This window comes from Desmodus rotundus, chromosome 4, assembly GCF_022682495.2.
Source record: "Desmodus rotundus isolate HL8 chromosome 4, HLdesRot8A.1, whole genome shotgun sequence".
Lineage (NCBI taxonomy): Eukaryota > Metazoa > Chordata > Mammalia > Chiroptera > Phyllostomidae > Desmodus > Desmodus rotundus.
The window spans coordinates 144,026,904-144,045,151 of NC_071390.1; the positions used below are offsets into that span (position 1 = coordinate 144,026,904).

General features: G+C 43.2%; 1 protein-coding gene across 10 annotated transcripts in view; it reads left to right on the forward strand.

The window, feature by feature from the left end:
• Positions 1–2,124: 2,124 nt before the first annotated feature.
• KIAA1217 (KIAA1217 ortholog) overlaps positions 2,125–18,248 on the forward strand; it is a 300,119-nt gene continuing 283,995 nt past the window's right edge. For 3 of the 10 annotated variants that reach the window (XM_024576431.4, XM_053922555.2, XM_024576439.4), the window contains exons 1-2: positions 2,126–2,427; positions 11,939–12,222. In XM_024576431.4, coding sequence (XP_024432199.2) covers positions 2,358–2,427; positions 11,939–12,222 — 354 coding nt within the window. In that variant the 5' untranslated portion in view covers positions 2,126–2,357. Of the gene's footprint in view, positions 2,428–11,938; positions 12,223–18,248 lie in introns of all 10 variants that reach the window. The other 7 variants (XM_024576359.3, XM_053922556.2, XM_045183951.2 and 4 more) reach the window with 3 other exon arrangements.

The window sequence follows — 18,248 nt, forward strand, 5'->3', positions numbered from 1 at the left end:
GCTGTAATATATGTCTAAATTTCATGGTCTTTGATGATTTATGTCAATTAGCTTCACTGGGAATGCCTTTCTGTTTTGTGCATTCCACATAGTTTTGCTTGAGGAATATCTATAGAGGAGGCAGTCTGCTTTGCCTGTGGGGGAGGGGAGGGTCCCAGCAGTTTGACCACGTGGTCCGTTGAAGGGGTTCCTGGGGCCGCCAGGAAACTGAGTTTCAGAACTAGTGGAAGACCTGCTCCATTTGCCTAAGTGGGGATCAGCTGGGGATCAACAGGGCCCTGAAGGGCTGTTCTCACACTTTCCAAACAGCTTTGGGAAAGCATAATCCACATCTAAATATGGACTATTTTTTTCTGCCTGGATTGAGCTTGTTAGGAAGTTCTGCCCTTCCTTGGGGCAGGGCAGGCAGCTGTCTGTTGTAGGTGCATTCTGGTCTCTTTTTATCCTGTTTTTTTTTTCCTCTGTACTGTGTCAAGTGACAGGTAGGAGCTGCTGGGAGGGGCTGTTCACACACCAAAACAAGCCCAAGGCTCAAGGACATCTGGTCTAGACTGACACCCTGGGGCTGCAATCTCTCTCTTTCTCTCTTCCTCAGCACCCTCCAACCCCCCATCCTTTCTGACATTAATAATTTGAAGACAAATACACAACAGCTCTACAAGGTCAGGCTGATCTGGGCCTGGGAACCTGACACCGATCCCTCCTTCCTGAACATTTTACCCCCGAGGAGATAGTGAGGTTAAATAAAACAAGATTCATCTGGCATTTGTCTGTGGGCCACCAGTACAGAAACTGTGTAAGATTAACTCCTCCTTAAAGAAAGATTACCAGATAATCCAGTTGCAAAAGCACGGAAGCCTTGAGCCATCTCCCCTGTCGACCCAACTGCACACGTTCTTGCTGCCCAGCATGGCTTTAACTTTCTGGAAGATCCACTACATCTTGGATTTCAAGGGAAGTCCCACTAGCAGTTGAGAGTTCTCCCCTTCCTGATGTGAGTTGAGCTCACTCCGTGGTGTGTCCACTCTTCTTTTGGTCTGTTTCCTTTGTCCTTTGGGGGCTTCCACATCTTTTTGTCCTAAATGGCCAAAACATGTCCCCCATACTGACAAACGCACAGATGACTCAAGGGCAGAATCGGGAGGATAGGCCAGCCTTTGTTCTGCACAAATTCTTGATCTAAATTAATCTAAACCCTCGCCCAGTTGGCCTGTAAACAGGGTCAAGGTATGGTCAGCAGGCTAACGACTGTCCTTTCCCCCCTCAAAAGCAGGGGCCCCTACAGGCGAAAACATCACACTCGCCTTACTAGCGGTTGGTTGGGTTACTTTCAGAGAGCTGAAACAGCAGAGCTGATGTTGCCTAGGTTATTTTCCCACACTGTTTTGTGAACCTTGTGCCTGTTTTCACTTTCCAGGAAATTTGCCAGTTTTTCAAGGACTCGGTAAAGAATATAGTAAATATTTGTAGGTAGTTTAAAAGGAGAAAGAGTAAATTGGACATACCTCTCTGCCCATAGCATTTTAGTTGCCTCTCAGATATCTTAAAGTGATTAACTGGAGAGATTCAGAAGTTTGGTTTTACCAATTTACTTTTTGGATCTGTGGGTGTGTGCGTGTGTGCGTGTGTGCGTGTGTTGGGGAAAGAAGTCAAAGTGTAGGCAAATGAGTACAGACTTTCTAAAGCCTAGTTTAAGTGATTGAAATGGACTGTGTCAAAAGTAAACAACCTCTGTGTGTATTAATCAGGCTCCAAGCAGTGCCAGAAAGTGTTTACTTAACATTCAGCCTAAAGTGTTTCTAAATTTTTTAAATGGGATTTCACTGAAATTTGGTACTTCAGCAGTTGGCTGCTTATGAATACGTGTATCAGCTTGTTCGGGAGGCTGATTCTGTGCCTGAGTTTAAAGAGACCAGAAGGTTCCTGCGGGTGATCCTGTGTGAAATGTTTCCCACCCGCAGGCCGCGAAGTCCCAGCAGTTTGCAGCGCTGGAGATAGGCAGTCCGGGTCCCGGGAGGAAGGCCCATCACCTGTTGGGCCGTCGGGAGCGCGCAGCGCGGGGCCGACCCTTGCGCGGCAGGGGCGGCGGCGGCTGGGAGCACAGCCCCAGTCCTCGGGGACCGGTTGGGTGGGCGGGAGGACGGACGGGGGACGCAGGCACTGGAGGATCTGTGCTGGAATGCACTTTTCTCCGGCCAGAGAGACTTTGCACCGGAGTGGAGAATAGTTTGGGGTGGGGTTTCGCACCGTCTCTTCCTCCCCACCCCTGGACCCCTTCCAGGAGCTTTCTGAGAGCTTTCAGAACTACGCTGGGAAGTTTAAAGAGCAAAGAGGAGCTTGTGCTGTAGGCAGGGACAATGGAAGAAAATGAAAGCCAGAAATGTGAGCCTTGTCTTCCTTACTCTGCAGACAGCAGACACATGCGGGGTAAGTAACAGACTCATTCAAAGATGGAGTTACAGTTACGCGTGCCCCTCGCCGCTTGCTGCGTTTTATAACTGGAGATAGGGCGCAGGGCAAAGAAAAGGCGTATTTCTTGTGGTGGTGCGTTTTCAAAACTGAATGGAGAACTGTGATTTCTTGGGTTTGACTCTGGCAGGATTTTCTGAAGCAAAGAAGTGGCGTGGTGATGTCCCGTTTGTAGCACAGTAAGCAGTCAGTAGCTGCTGTGTCTCTTGGCAATGACAAATACGTCGCTAAAAGCAGCTTTTCCTACGCATTGCTCCAGCCGCGGGAGAAAGCAGTTGCTTCTTTGAAGCTCTGTCTGGGGCGGCGGCATTTCCATTCATTGGTTGGGGGAATCCATGAGGCAGATGCCTCGTGGATGCAAGTTTTGTAGCATTTTCAAGTTAAATCACAGAGTTGAGGGGTGTTTCATTTTCCAGATCAGAACAGGAGGGGTGCAGTGTACATCTGGATGATAGATGGAACTCTGAATCCTCTGTGTGTTTTAATTCGAAAGTTGAGAGTTGTTAGACAATTTTGGTGAATTTTCCCTGGACAGTTTCCCTTTAATTGTTTTTTATAATAGACTTGTCTTTTCCGTAGGGAATTTCCAGAAGCTTATGTTGTTCCAAAGAAATTTCACCGAGGGACTGGGTACAGAAAGGACTTATCTGCTCTTCAGTGTCTGACGTGTCTGATGCCAGAGCCTATCCGATGGCATCATACAGGCAGCAAGTTCTTAAACCACCCCCACCCCCTCCCCCTGCCCCAGGTTGATCCAGGGCCCAGTTAGTGACTCCAGGACTTGCTTTTGGGACAATAGTGCTGTGCGTAGGAGTAGGGATTATGCACAGGGGAAAAGGTGTGTGTGTGCGTGTGTGTTTTAAAGACTAAAGGGAAATAACAAATGACTCATCCACACTGAAAATGCAAAAGTAAGCCAGACAGAAGAAAATGCAATTACAAGGGATAGACACCCCCCTCCCCCAAGTGAAATGCAGGGAACTTTAAGTTTAGTACACCCTGGAGAAGCCCAGTCTTAACATTTATCGGTCTAGGCATCTGTTTGCACTTCTGAAGCAGAGAGTTCTCCTTGAAGGTGCCTGGTTGGTGGGGTCCAGCAGGAGATAAGGCTCCCCTTCTCTCCTGCCCACCCCCCTTTGTCCCCCGCCCCTTATTTGATAGGACAGAATCCTAAGGCAGGAATTCAGCCTCTGGGCCTTAGCTGAAATACATGGATTCAGAAACAAGATGGGCAATTAGAATGGGACCAATTTAAGAAATAACTTTCAAACAAGCACAGCAATTCAAAGACGCTTCCAAGACTGGAGATGGTCACGAGAGAGTATAATCACTTAATTCATTTGCTCATTTGTTCAATGAATATTGAGCACCTGTTATGTAGTAGTCACTGTTTTAGTTGCTGAGTTCTAGCCATGAACAGACTGGCCTTCATTGAATTTATATTCTAAGGGCTCAGTTTGGGCAGATGGGGGCAGTAGAGACAGATAATGAGCAAATAAGTAAAAGATACAGCAGGCTAGATGGCAGGGTCGCTAGATTTTGTAAATAAAAATACAAGATGCCAAGTTAAATTTGAATTTCAGATAAACAACAATTTTTTTTTAGTATTAAGAATATTCCATATAATATTTTGGATGTACTTATGTTAAAAAGGACTTATTATTTATCTAAAATTCAGATTTAGCTGGGCGTCCTGTATTTTACAGGGCAACCCTGTAAGTCTGTGGGGAAAATTAGGCAGGGAATAGGGAATGCAGGCGTGGGTAGGGGGTGGCGAAACCACAGGTAAGGTCATTAAGGAGAACCTCAATGGTGTAACATTGGAACAGACATCTGAAAAAGGTAAGGGAGGGAATGGCAAGGACATGTTCAAAGAACAGCAAGAATGTGGGAGACAGATGGGAGGAAAAGAGGTTAAGAGGTAATCCCAGGCCAGACCATGTAGGGACTGTGACAGTGTGGTAAGGACTTGGGCTTTTATTTCAACAGAGGTGGGGAGCTGCTGGCAGGTCTGACTTGCCCTGAAAAGTGTAATACTGAGTGCTGTACAGGTAATAACCCAAGTGGGGGTGGGGAAGGGCTGGGAGGCCAGTTAGGAGGCTTCTGCGGCAAAACAGGTAAGAAATTGCACTAGCTTGGACCAGCAGGTAGTAGAGCAGGAGGTGGTGATAAGAAAAGAGTCTCGATGTGTGTTGAAGGTTGGGCCAAAAGAATTTGCTGAGAGGTTGGATGTGGGACATAAGAGAAACAGAGGAGTCAAAGATGACTTCAAAAACGTTTGTCTGCACAGCTGGATGGATGAAGTTGCCCTCTTCTTAAACTGGAAAGCGTTTGAGGGGTATAGGTGAGAAGGTGTTTATGGTTAGGAAGTGGGTGGTTTGCAGAAAATCTGTGGGTCTCTTAGGAATGACAAGTTTATTAGGCATCCAAGTAGAGATGTTGATTACCATTTGGGTATCCATGACTGGAACTGAGAGAGGACTGGGGACTCTGAGAGACACGCTAGGATGGGGCGTATGTGCAGAAGGAAACAGCCGGGAAATGACTTCTGCCACACTCCAGCAGTTAGAGGTCAGGGAGATGGGAAGGGGTGGCTGGAGAGGTGCTGAAGGGGGGTAAGCAGTCAGGTTAGATCTTTAAGACCCTGTTGAGTGCTGGGTCACGATGATGTTGTAAAGGAGCACAGTTCTTTGGTCAGCACAAGGACCGTACAGGGGAGGCTGGGCCACTGAGACCCACGTCATCCGTCCATCCACTCCTGTCACTGCACTCTCCACTCTATGTGTTTATGCGTACGTTTCAGCCAATTACATCGTGATACTGCACGTCTTTTCTTTGCATTCCCAGAACCTAACAGAACATCAGACATGCTGAAGGCACTGGATAAATACTTGTTGAAGAAAGGCTAATCATACCACCCTAGGGCTTTGAGTTAATCAATTGGCTGTAGATAAGGACCTCTTGGGTGATCATGTAACTTATTGTCCAAAATGAGACCCTTTCGCGAGTGAAAGGGAACACTATAAATAATTTCTCTGGGACAACAGTTGTAACCCAGATCTGTCTTGGCAAACTGGGGCATATGGTTGCTTCAAGTACAGTTTTAATCAATGAGATTCCCATGGCTGAATAGGCAGGCTACTATGTGAATAATAGGGTGTAAATGTACTGCCAAGTGCATTGTGTAGAGCAGGCACTCAATAATTATTGGTTAAATTTGAATCTAACTATATCATGTTCCCTTTGGAGGCTATGGGCCCCTCAGAGTGGTCCTTGGGGGTTCCTTGGACCCCCCCACTGCCCACCAGCAGCCTGGATATGTCTGCTTTTGCCCTGGCTTCGAAGATCTTGAAAACCCTATGCAGATGAAGTGCTGCCAGCCACCTGCTTGCCTCCCCCACCTCCTGATTTCCAGCATTTTCATACACTTAGTATTGCCCTGACTGGTATAGCTCAGTGGCATAGTATAGAAATGTCACCAGTTCGATTCCAGGTCAGGGCATGTACCTGGGTTGTGGCCCAGGTCTCTTGTTGGGGGTGTGCAAAAGGCAACCAATCGATGTGTCGCTCCTTCTCTTTCTCTCTCCCTCCCTTCCCCTCTCTCTAAAAATAAATAAATAAGATCTTTAAGAAAATCTGGTAAAACATTTTTTAAAAAAAGATACTTAGTATACACAATGGTGATAATCATTTTACAGTATGTAAGTGTAGTAAATTAATACATTATGCACCTTCAACTTGGACAATATTATATCAATTATATCTCAAGCTGGACAAAAAAATAACATTGGCAGCCCCACAGAGCGAGTGCAAGCCTGGGGAGTCCAGATAGTCAGGCCTTTGCCCAGACGTCTCCTGTGAAATTTCCCCATCACTCTCTGATCCTCATCCTGTTTTATTCTTCATAGCACTTATCATGACGCAGCATTTCTAGTTCATATTATTTGTTTGTTATCTGCCTCCCTCATTATAATGTGGACTCCATTATGAGGGAAGGGAATTAAGTCCATCTTGATCACCACTTCACTACATTTCTTAATTCCTTTCAGTGCACAGAGCAGGCATTCAAATATTTTTGTGAATGAATGAATGAATTAATCAACTAATGAACACTTGAGACAAAATGCTTTTCTGGATGAGGAAGGAAGGGGCTGTACCTATTTTGCCTAAAATCTATACCAGATATGCTCTTCCTTATGTCCTTTTTTTTTTTTTTTAATTCCAAAGACAGAGGAAGGGGTGGGACAGAGGAAGGGGTGGGGGGAGAAAGAGAGAGGCAGACCTTGATATATCGATATGAGAGAAACATCTATGTATTGATGTGAGATCGGTTGCCTCCCATACATGCTCCCCCATCCCGACTGGGACCAAACCCACAGCCTAGGCATGTGCCCGGACTGGGGAATCAAACCTGCAACCTTTAGGTTTACGGGACACCACTCCAACCAACTGAGCCACACCGGCAGGGCCGCATTTACATTGTTTTTAAAGGTTTTTTTAGAGGAATGCAATGGCCTGGTTTAGCTGTACCTTCTCTGCCCGTTTGTATACGGTGATGTTTATGATTCTAACATGGGATCTGGAAAACTGGCAAATACTGTAGGCCCCCAACAGAATACGTGATATATATTAGTCAGATACGCTGATTGCTGCAATAGTAATCTTTGTGGTTTAGCATAATCAAGGTTAATTTCTCAAACACAGTAGAAGGCAGCTGTTCCTGGCCAGGTGGGTCTCCTGGATGGCCCACCTTCAGGCAGACTCTGGGACCCAGCCACCTTCTGTCTAGTCATGACGTCCTTTCCCAAGGCCTAGGAGACTCTCCCTGGAGCCTTTGCAGTCACCTGGCCAAAGAGGAGAGAGAAAGGGCACAAAAAATTATTCAGGAGGTCCAGGGCCAGAACTAAAGGTGGCCCTCGTCACTCTGCCAACGTTGCATTGACTGGAATTAGTACAAGGCCCCGGTTAGGTGAGGGCGACTGCAGCGCACGGTCTTCCTATGTGTGCGGTGGGAGGATATTACGTTGAATACACAGACAGACAGAACACTGCTGCTGCCACGAGAGGCCCGGAAAGGTTGTCTAGCTGACAAAACAGCAACTCCCCATGATGTTCCTGTGACACAATTTAAAAAGCTACATCTTAGAGACAGCTAACCAGAAGCCACTATAAAGAAGTGAGGGACTTCTTCTTCCCTGAGAGGCTGTGGCCTACTTAATCTTGACAGGGGAAGAAAATCTCAGGGAAGCCATCAGTCCTGTCTCTGGCTCTCAGAAGGAGAACAGGCATGTAAAGCCGGACTGACACAAGGTCCCAGTTCCTTGCTGCAGGCCAGCTGACACAGCCAAAGCAGCTTGAGTTGTGGCAAGGAAGCCCGCTTTGGCAGGCTTCCTGAGGTCGCCTGCCTGCTGGCCAGCTAGCTGTGTGGATGACCCATCTCCCTAATTCTGTCTGTTTAGTTCCCACCCTATTCCCCTCTTTCTCCTTTTGCCTTCCAGAATGTGTACATCCCAGCCAGAAAGCTCTTTGAATCTAAGAAGAGTGTCTCTAGCACTCCTGCTTTCCTTGTCCCCACTTCTGCTCCAGGCAGTGTTGAGGGGGCTGTTTTCTGCCGAAGCTCCTGTTTTGCTGTTTGCCCTGCTTAAAGGGAGCTACCAGGAGGAGTTGCTCTGGGCTGTGCAGAGGCTGGGAGGGGCAGGAAGGGGAAAGTGGAAGCCTTGTCTTTATACTGCAGCCTCCTTATTTGTTTGACATGGATTCCCAGAATAGCAAACAAGTAGACACTCCCATATTTAAATGTTAGCACCAAAGCATTCTGGACAAGAAACAGAACTGTGTTTCTGTTTTGATGGCTGGGATCATCTATTCATGTGGATAATGAAGAATTGGCAGGGCGCAGATCTCTGACTCCATGGCTGTGGAATTGTGATGAAACAATGTCCGCCTGCTCCCTCGCTTGTTTGTTTCTATCCCTGTTTAGTTTTCTCCTCAGTCGAAAGACCACATTCTCCCCAAGAGACTGGAATGGTAGAGTGGTCACTTCTCCCTCAGGCATGGGATTAGCAGTGGGTGTGGGTTTGCTGTGGGTGCTGGTGACAGTGAAGCAGGCCCTGGTGGTGGGATGGAGGCTGATGGGGCCGACAGAGCTGAAGTGATGCACGAGGCAGGAAGGTGGGACCAGAGGAAGGAGTGGGCTCCAAGGGCCATCAGACACAGACTGTGCGTTTAGCCATTGGTGCATTAACCATTGATGCCACTTGCTGCTTTCCTCCAAATCGCAATAAACCTTGTGAAGCAAATGGAGACATTTTAGAGGAATCCACAAGAAAGAGAAAAAATGGAAAATCACCAGAAGGTTGATGTAACCTTCCCAGTGGGAAGTGTTTGGAAAGAGTGGGGTTTTAGAGAGTCAGTAATTTGGGGCTGCTCAGGGGTGAATGCTGGCAAAAGATTGACTGACTCAAACGCCCTCCCCGCTGCACTCCTTTCCCAATTTATTTCAAAGGGGAAAATGGGAAACTCTTCAGTCTCCAAGGGGCTACTGTTCTGGCTGTCTGGATCTCTTCTGAGGAGCCTTGGATGAAACAGAATAGTTCTTGTGAGTCTATGTGACAAAGCAAGTCAGAAAAGGACCTTCTGCTCCTGTTGGTATAGGAGGGGCTAGTGTTTATCCAGATGGGTGTATGTGGATGTTTGTGTATTGTGCACATGTAAAGAAATCACCTTTCTAGAGATTCAGTCCTGTGCATTAATTTAGCTATCATGGATAATTTTTAAATATATTATTTTAATGAAGTTAAAAAGTAACCTTAAAAATCCCTTTAAAAGTTGACAGTGTTAGGCCCTGGTGGTGGCTCAGTTGATTGGAGCATCATCCCATATGCCAAAGTTGTGGGTTCAATCCCTGCTTGAGCACATATAAGAATCAACCAATGAATGGTTAAATAAGTGGAATATTAAGTTGATTTCTCTCTCTCTCTCTCTCTCTGTTTCTGGCTCTCACCCTCTTTCTCTCTCTCTCAAATCAATAAATAATTTTTTAAAAAAGTTAACAGTGTTAGGCCAAACATACAAGTTTTAGCTAATACAAGACTCATGTTCACATGCACATTCCGAGGATGAAGCTAAATCTCTTCAGATTGCACACCTTTACCAGCCAGAGATATGGCATTATCTACATCTAGCTTAGTTCCATACTTTCTGTTTCTTCTGCATTTTAAAGAGGAGATAACAAAAAAGGTAGCCATCATGTGAATCCATATAATAAGATGGTAAGCAAAAACAATAAAATTACAGTTTATATCCCAATATCTTTTTAACCAATAGCTCTATCATCATCGCCTTCTTCTAAATCTACTGCTGAGACTATTGAAAAGTAGAAGAATTAACTCTTGGCTGGTTTTTTCCTCCCTTTTCTCATCAGTGTCTGATGGAGATGCAGTAATTAGTAATGTAATGAGAAGTGAAGGATAAACAAGAGGAATTATTCCCAGAACATGCAGTTAGGGGTAGAAGACTGGAACAGGAAAAGCAGCCTGAGATTAAAATATTGTCTGTGCCTAACAAACCTAGAGTTCTATACACAGATGTTTCTAGGCAATGAAGGAGGAAACTGTTGGTGGCATTGCCTTCAGCAGAACTAGCACATACCTAACTTCTGGACACCTGTTGCTTTACATCACTGGTGTGAAGGTTTGGCTCCCTGTTTATCTAAGACTCAAATACAGAACTCTCAAATATTGGATCTCTTTATGTTTTTCTACGCATAACTTTAAAAGATAAATGATAGCAAATAAGCCCTCATTGGAAACTTATTTTTTATAAGTAATTGCTTTTTCTCTTTATGCTCTTTTTTTTTAATTTTTAAAAGATTTTATTTATTTATTTTTTAGAGAGGAGAAGGGAGAGAGAAAGAGAGAGAAACATCAATGTGTGGTTGCCTCTCACGCGCCCCCTACTGGGGACCCGGCCAGCAACCCAGGCATGTGCCCTGACTGGGAATCGAACCAGCAACCCTTCGGTCCACAGGCGGGTGTTCAACCACTGAGCCACACTAGCCAGGGCAGAAGCTTATTTTAAAAAATATTTTAGAGTAACTTTAAAGCCCTTAGAGCTAGAAGGTTCTTTGCATACCTAAAGCTAGTCCAACATCCTCCTTTTGTTCATTAAGAGAGTAAGGCTGAGAGAGGCCAAATTGTTTGTTTTAAGTCTACGGTTAAAGGCAGGACTCCTGAGACCCAGCCACATGCTTTTTCTAGGGGATTCGGTGGACAAGGACATTTTTTCTGCCTATGCCTGTATTACTGCTTAAGAACTGCTCCCTGTGACAGAACCTGAAGTGCTTCTGAATGCTCATTACTTTCTCTTCTTATTCTGGTTTTCAAAGGAGTAACTCCGTTTTCTCAGTTAACTGGCGTATTCCAACCTGACATGCTAATCATTGAGAATGAATGGAGAGGCCCTATTCATGTCCTGCCCTCCAAGCATTGCCATTGCCTGCCTCCATGCTAAGTAGAAATCATCTTGTCCCAGGCCAGGCCAGAGATTGGGTGTCTGGGTCAAGGCCTTCAAAATGACCTTTTCATTATGCGATTTAGATGATGTTCACTTCAAGTAAAGTGTGTCTAAGCCTTCATGTCCTTCAATTATTACCTGTAATAATATTCTTTTTTTAAAAAGACTTTATTTATTTATTTTTAGAGAGGGGGAGGGAGGGAGAAAGAGGAGGAAAGAAACATCAATGTATGGTTGCCTCTCACGCACCCCCTACTGGGGGCCTGGCCTGCATCCCAGGCATGTGCCCTAGACTGGGAATCAAACTGGCAACCCTTTGGTTCTCAGGCCGGTGCTCAATCCACTGACCCACACCAGCCAGGGCCCTATAATAATATTCTTATGCTTGCTTGGTTTATGCTAATAGGGGGAAACTGAATTTGCAAGTGGTTCACCTGCCAATTATTATAATAGCTACTATTGGTCTTGGAGATGAAACAAATACTTCAGAAACCACCGTCAGGTTTAAAATATAAAAATTAGCCTTTAAGAAAAGTCAGTCTTTAAAAATATAAAAATCTAAATATAAAAATCCTGTTACCAGTATGATGGAATTAAAAATAAAGAAATAATCAGAATCACTGAAATTCTTTTCTCCAATTACAGGCGAAGGTAAGAGGTAGCCCGATTACTTACAAACTCATCTGACCAAGTTTCTAATTTTGAATAACCTCAAGGAAAGAGTCAGAAATTGCACAGTTTTTGCTGCAACATCTTCATTTCTAAAGGGCAATTTTTCATATTTCTTGATTGTTGACTTTTTTCCTTCTTGACACACGCACACACACACAATCTGCTGAGTTATATTCATACGTTAGCAGCTGCCACAACCCTCTCAGTATTCTGTAAATGAGATTTCTAATGTGAAATCATTAATTGTGAACCATATTCATATATATATATTTTTGCCTTTCAGAACAAGGAAAAAGCAATCTGCATGTAACGTCTTTAGAAGATGCAGAATGTCGCAGAACCAAGGAACGCCTTTCTAATGGGAACAGTCGAGTTTCAGTTTCTAAGGCTTCCCGAAATATCCCAAGGAGACACACCCTAGGTGGGCCCCGAAGTTCCAAAGAAATACTGGGAATGCAAACATCCGAGATGGACAGGAAGAGAGAAGCTTTCCTGGAACATCTAAAGCAGAAATACCCTCATCATGCCACAGCAATCATGGGCCACCAGGAGAGGCTGAGAGACCAGGTACGAATGTGCTACCATTTCACTCTGCAGAGCTCATTCTCTAGTGAACATGAAGGAAGCAAAGTGATCTTCAGTTTAAAAGGGAAAAAATAGTTGAGTAGACTGTGCCCACCACTGAGTTGTTCCAAATCTCTAGAAGAGAGACCCAGAGAGTGGGCAGTTCCCCCAAAAGAGGGTCGCCATGGTCAACCACAAATACATCTGAAGTGGAGACAATGAAGGGATGTTACTTGACTGAGCAAAGCATAGTACCAACGACTGTGTACCCTGTTAGCACCCAGTGCTTAGCACAATAAATGAGTGAATATATAAATACGTTTTCAGGATAAAACAGAACAGAAAGGAATAAATGTGATAAATTCCTTCTCCTTAAGAAGCTATTAGGGTTTTCTTTCTGCCCAGTTCTTTTTTCCTTTTAACCATAGATATTTTCCTTTTACTTGCTTGCTTTCTACTGTCTTCAGCAACCTGTTTCTCAGATTATCTTGATAGTCAGAGAGTATCACCCAGCCGTGGCTTGGGATGTTTTTGTTTCTTGGCTGTGCAATTACATTTTAGCCGACAGGAGATGGGAGGCCTCCCCTGCCACCTCACAGACATGTTATCAGATTGACCTTTCAGGATGGGGAACATAGCAAAGGAAGCAGAGCACTTAGTGATTTGGGTGGTCGGGGAGGAGGGCAGGCTGTTATTGATTTGGACACTCCAGGTAGAGAGGCCAAGTGCAGTGTTTTAAGTCTGCTATCTTGCCAGTGAGTTATAAAAGTAATGTCTAACTAACGCAGCTTTTGAACATACATGGAAGTGCAGAGAAGTATCACCTGAATAATTGAAACCTATGCTTTATCCTTCATATCATTTTTTCCTTTAATTTAACCTTCTATGAAATCTTTATCAGAGGGCCTAAGACTGTGACATGTGCTTTATGGAGTGTGTTTGCTGTTGGATCATATTGCCAAAGGCAATATAGACCTAGAGTAGAGTAAAGAAACAGAATCCTGCTTGATGTAGAGATGTGGAAATTAATTCTGTGGGAATTAAGGAAAGGAAGGCTAGCTTTTCGTTTCCAGCATACGGGTACACCTTGGAGCTATTGTGGGTTGGGTTCCCAGACCATTGCAATAAATCGATCCATAATCTTTTTGCTGGTAGAAGGTCTTGTCTTCAATTTGTAAACAATGCATCTGTGCAGTGCAATAGAGTGAAGCGCAGCAAAAGGAGGTGTGCCTGTATACAGAGAATATACCTATTTTCTATTTTAAATTATATTTATTCATTTTTTAATTTTTCCCAGTTTTACTGAGATATATTTGACATATAACAAAAATACCCGTTTTCTACTGATAATAGAGTCACGATCCATTTAAGTACTGGAATTAGTACCTCTCCCTGTGTCATTTTTTGTGAGATACCCTATTTTATACAGAGAACTTCAGATTGAGGAAACTCAAACTCAGAGCTGTTGCAATTACATGATTCGCTCAGGAAAAGGTGGAATTTGAATCCAGATAAGTCTGAGCTCAGAATCTTAGTTTATTCCACCATTCTGGAAATTGAAGATCACTGAAAAGGCAGTATGGTCTCTACATGGGGTGTGTGTGAGGGGTCAGTACATGGCGCATGTGCCTGTAACCTTGGGGATGGGAGTCAGGGTGAAGGAGGCTAAAAAACTGATTATGTGTTGAGTGAGGAGGCAAAATATCTTTTTAAAGTTAACATATATTAATTTGCCTGTAAAGTATAGGAATTAGTCTGTCAAAAATGGTATATTTTCCATGTCAAAAATACTTTAGTTATATCATTACTGTTGTTATTTGTGATGTCATGATTATTGCTGCTACTACTATGATGATGGTGGTTTCACTGAAGACAATTACATGAGGAGCCCTGGCTGGTGCAGCTCTGTGGAGTGGGTGCCAGCCTGAGAACCCAGGGGTTGCCGGTTCGATTTCTGGTTAGGACACATGCCTGGGTTTGCGGGCCAGGTGCCCAGCAGGGGTTGTGAGAGAGGCAACCACACATTGATGTTTTTCTCCCTCTCTTTCTCCTTCCCTTCCCCTCTCTCTAAAAATAAATAAATAAAATCATTAAAAAACCCCAATTACACAGGGAGCCTAAATGTAACTGGAAGGTTGTAAAGGGTGCATGGCGTCAGATGACAGGGAATAATGAATGTAGGTTGGCGGTCTCGAGCTCTGATCTCTTGTCACATGCATTTCTGTCCTAGGTGTAGTCCAGCCAGAGCTGGTCAGCTTTCACTTTGCTGGTAATTCAGGATAAATTTTTGTGGTTTCCAAGATGCCCATCCAAAAGGGGAAAGATTTTGATGCATAGGTCTGTGTATACATTTGTTATTCTACTGCTTTGCTGCAAATGAACCCTACTCAGCATTGTAAGATAAGCTCGGGAAATGGTGTGTGATGTTCCTGTGAACAGCACTTTATCTAATGCCTTTTTCTTTCTTTTTCTCCTGCCATCCATTTCCTCTTTCCGCTTCACAAAGACACCCTTTGTTTCTCCCTGACCTTCTGACGATGGATTATTCCAGGCTTCCTTTGCAAGAATTTTGATACATGACCAGCCATAGGAAGGAACTGAAATAGCACAAGTCTAATGCATTTCTCCAGATTCAAAATACCAGGTACTCTTCTGGTGGCTGTTTTCCTGGCTGCCTCTCAGAGTGGTGGCTTTAGTGAGAAGAGTGCCACTGAGGGAGTTCAATAATAAGACCTGGAAAATGCTGTATCTAGCACCTTACACAAAATATTTTTTAAAGATTGTCACTGAATTTATTCGGGTGACATTGGTTAATAAAATTATGTAGGTTTTAAGTCTATAATTCTGTAACATATCATCCGTATATCATATTGTGTGTTCACCACCCAAAGTCAAGTCTCCCTCCACCACCCTTTATCCCCGCTTTACCCCCTTCTACCTCCCCCATCCTTCTTTCCCTCCGGTAATCAGCATGCTGTTGTCTGTGTCCATGAATTGTTTTTTGTTTGTTTGTTTGTTATTTTTTGCTTAATCCCATCACCTTTTTCATACATTACACAAAATATTTTGATACTAAGGGAATCTAGGTTCTGATTCCCTGGTATTATACATAAGGAAAATTAGAGCATACTTTATATTTCAAAATTTGAATTTAAGCACTGGAAGATTTATGGTTGAAAACTTATATTTGAATCTTTGAAATTCAGTCATTCAAGAATTTTCTAAGCTCTAAATTATTGAAAAGCAAACAGGTTTCCTTAACTCCCTTCCACTGTCTTCAAAAAATGCAGATGACAATTATTGCAGCATAGTGCTTATCTGCATAACAGTAGCTGCCATCATTCCCGACTCCCCCACCCCCATCCCCCACCTCCCCCCACTCCCCACCCCCTGGCATTCTGGTGCAGGGCAGTCAAACTGTGATGTGTATCCCCTGGCTGCTCTGGCTTTGGCTCTGGAGTCAGGCAGGACTGAGTTGGAATCCAGCCTCCATTCATGTGCTAATTGTGTGATTTGGAGCTAACGACTTAATCTTCTCTAAGTTCCCTCATTTGTCAAAAGACAGTAATAACTATACCATAGAGCACTGAGAAAGAAAATGATGGATCCTCTTAGCGGTACAGTATTCTGGTGTATAGTCTCTGGTGTAACAGTCTCGGAGGATCTATTTTCAAATTAGTATTTAAAGTCATTTTATTTTTTCATTAACACAAATGTGAGTTACCCAAAGATTATTTTTCCCATTGAAAGAGCAAAATTCATTGTATTTTTGAAATTTGTTTGTATTTTTCCTTCATGAAAAGCCAAAAATTTGGATTTCTTTGACTTATTCATTCTACATATATTTCTTTGGCACCTACAAGGATAAAGGCATTGTGAGGGATACAGTGAGGCATGACTCCTGCCTTCAAATCAGTAAAAGAGATGACATTCATGCACCCAGACTAGTCTTTCAAGACCCAGCCGAAATGTCACACCTTGTGTACTGTTTATAACATCTTGCAGTACTGTACTGTCGCATATAGTCATGCCTTTGTTCTACATTTCCTTATGATTTTTTTTTCTTCCATCTAGAATGTGTTTTTAGAGGACAAAAGCCTTGTCTTAACCACCTTTATAAAGTCAGCATTTAAAGGGGTACACAACCGAAACTGGGCATGATAATTTTTGTTGCATGAATGCATGAGCCAGTATTTTTAATACAATTAGAATGTGATAGGTGCCATTTGAGCGGTACAGATAGAGAGGGGTGAGGAGTCCAAGAATCGTGGTTGGTTGCAGTTTGGACAGTCAGAAGAGACTGAGGCTAAGATGCTAGGAAAGGCTAAGTACTTTTCCTCAAGTCAAGAAGCCAGTATTTGTACCAAGACCAGAATTTCTAGTCTGTGGTCTTTCCATTTGTTGTTGACCTTGGTGTTTCCTCCGTCTGCCTTTAATTTTTCTAAAGTTTTGCTCACAGATTATGTAGATCACAGTGGGTCAAGTAATAGCAACATTTCATGGTTATTCCTCAAAAAAGATAAATCTTATTCAATTGCAGAGCCCCTGAGGTAACCATAGAAAACAGATTCCTGCATGTATCTTACACTGAAAGTTACTTTTCTGAAATAGCTCTAAGTTCAGGAAGGTCTTGTGGTTCAGCAGTCTCACAGGCACGGTCACTGTGTAACTACAGGTTTGGAAGTGCTCTTCCTTCACGTCTTCACTAATAAAGAAATAGGTGTCCAGCTGGCCTCTCACCTACACTAATAAGTTTCTCACTCCCAGACTCAGAAACCCTTCTGAAAATAATTTTTCTATCTTTATTCCTAGTTACCCACAAAAGTTCTGTTTAACTTAACTAGGTCTATAGTACCTGGTTTGTAGTTACAATTAGTTTGTGTGTATTCCTCTATCTAATGTGGTCAAGTATTAAGGATAATGTGGCTCTTTAGGAATAAAGAGTAATACATTTTAACTTAAAAGTCTGGTATGTTTTTTTATTCAATACAAAAAGTAGGAGAGATATTAAGGAGAATTTTCCTTTCACATGAATATCTTGGAGGGCTACACTAAGGAGGTACAACCAGCAACAATAAGACTCTCTGAGGAGTCCTTGTCCAGCTCCTTTCCTCAGGCCTCTTTAATATCCCCTCATCAGCCAGCCTCTCCTTTGTGTTTGTATGGAAATAGCACTGGAGCTATTTACTCTGTGCCTGGTTAGTTTGGCACCACTCACCATTGTCTACTGTAGTCCATGGTAACTATGCTATTGATTGTGAAAATGAAAATAAGGAAAATATCTATTAGTTGGTTTAGTCACAAACATCCCAAGTTCTAGTTTATTCTACTCTTTTTAAACCACCTCTAGACAGTGGGGAGAGGGGATTACAGGAACTACTATAAAGGACACATGGACAAAACCAAGGGGGAGGGTGGAGGTGGGGGAGGGAGGTGGGTTCAGCTGGGGTGCGGTGGAGGGATGGGGAGAAAAGGCATACAACTGTAATTGAATAACAATAAAAATTTAAAAAAAATAACCAAGAAAAAAAAATAAAAAAAATAAACCACCTCTAAAGAACTTTATTCATTGGTGAAGAGTTGTTCTATGGAATTTGGAATTGTAGGCTTTGGTAAGACTCAACATTATCCATTCTTTTGACTGGCATCTTCTTTTCAGGAGGTGTATATCTGATTTTGTCAGAATCAGGGAAAATGACACAGTTAAAATCAGAGAACAAGAGAAGTCTTAACTCATTTGAATCAGAAGTCTAGGTCTGAAGAAGCAAACACTACTTCAAGTTGGTAGAATACAGGCATTTTTACTATTGTTCCATCAAAATTCACTGAAAATAATTAGGAGTATTAATAGTGGAAATACAAAGGGAAAAAACAACTGCATCTTGAGTAAAACAAGGAAATGATCAGGACCTATGGAATGGCTTTGGGAGACTAGGGAGTGTCTTGGCAGAGACCCCCATAAATACAGCATGTATAAAGAAAAGTAGAGTTAATGCTGGGGTGGGGGGAGGTGGAGGAGGGTATGGGGG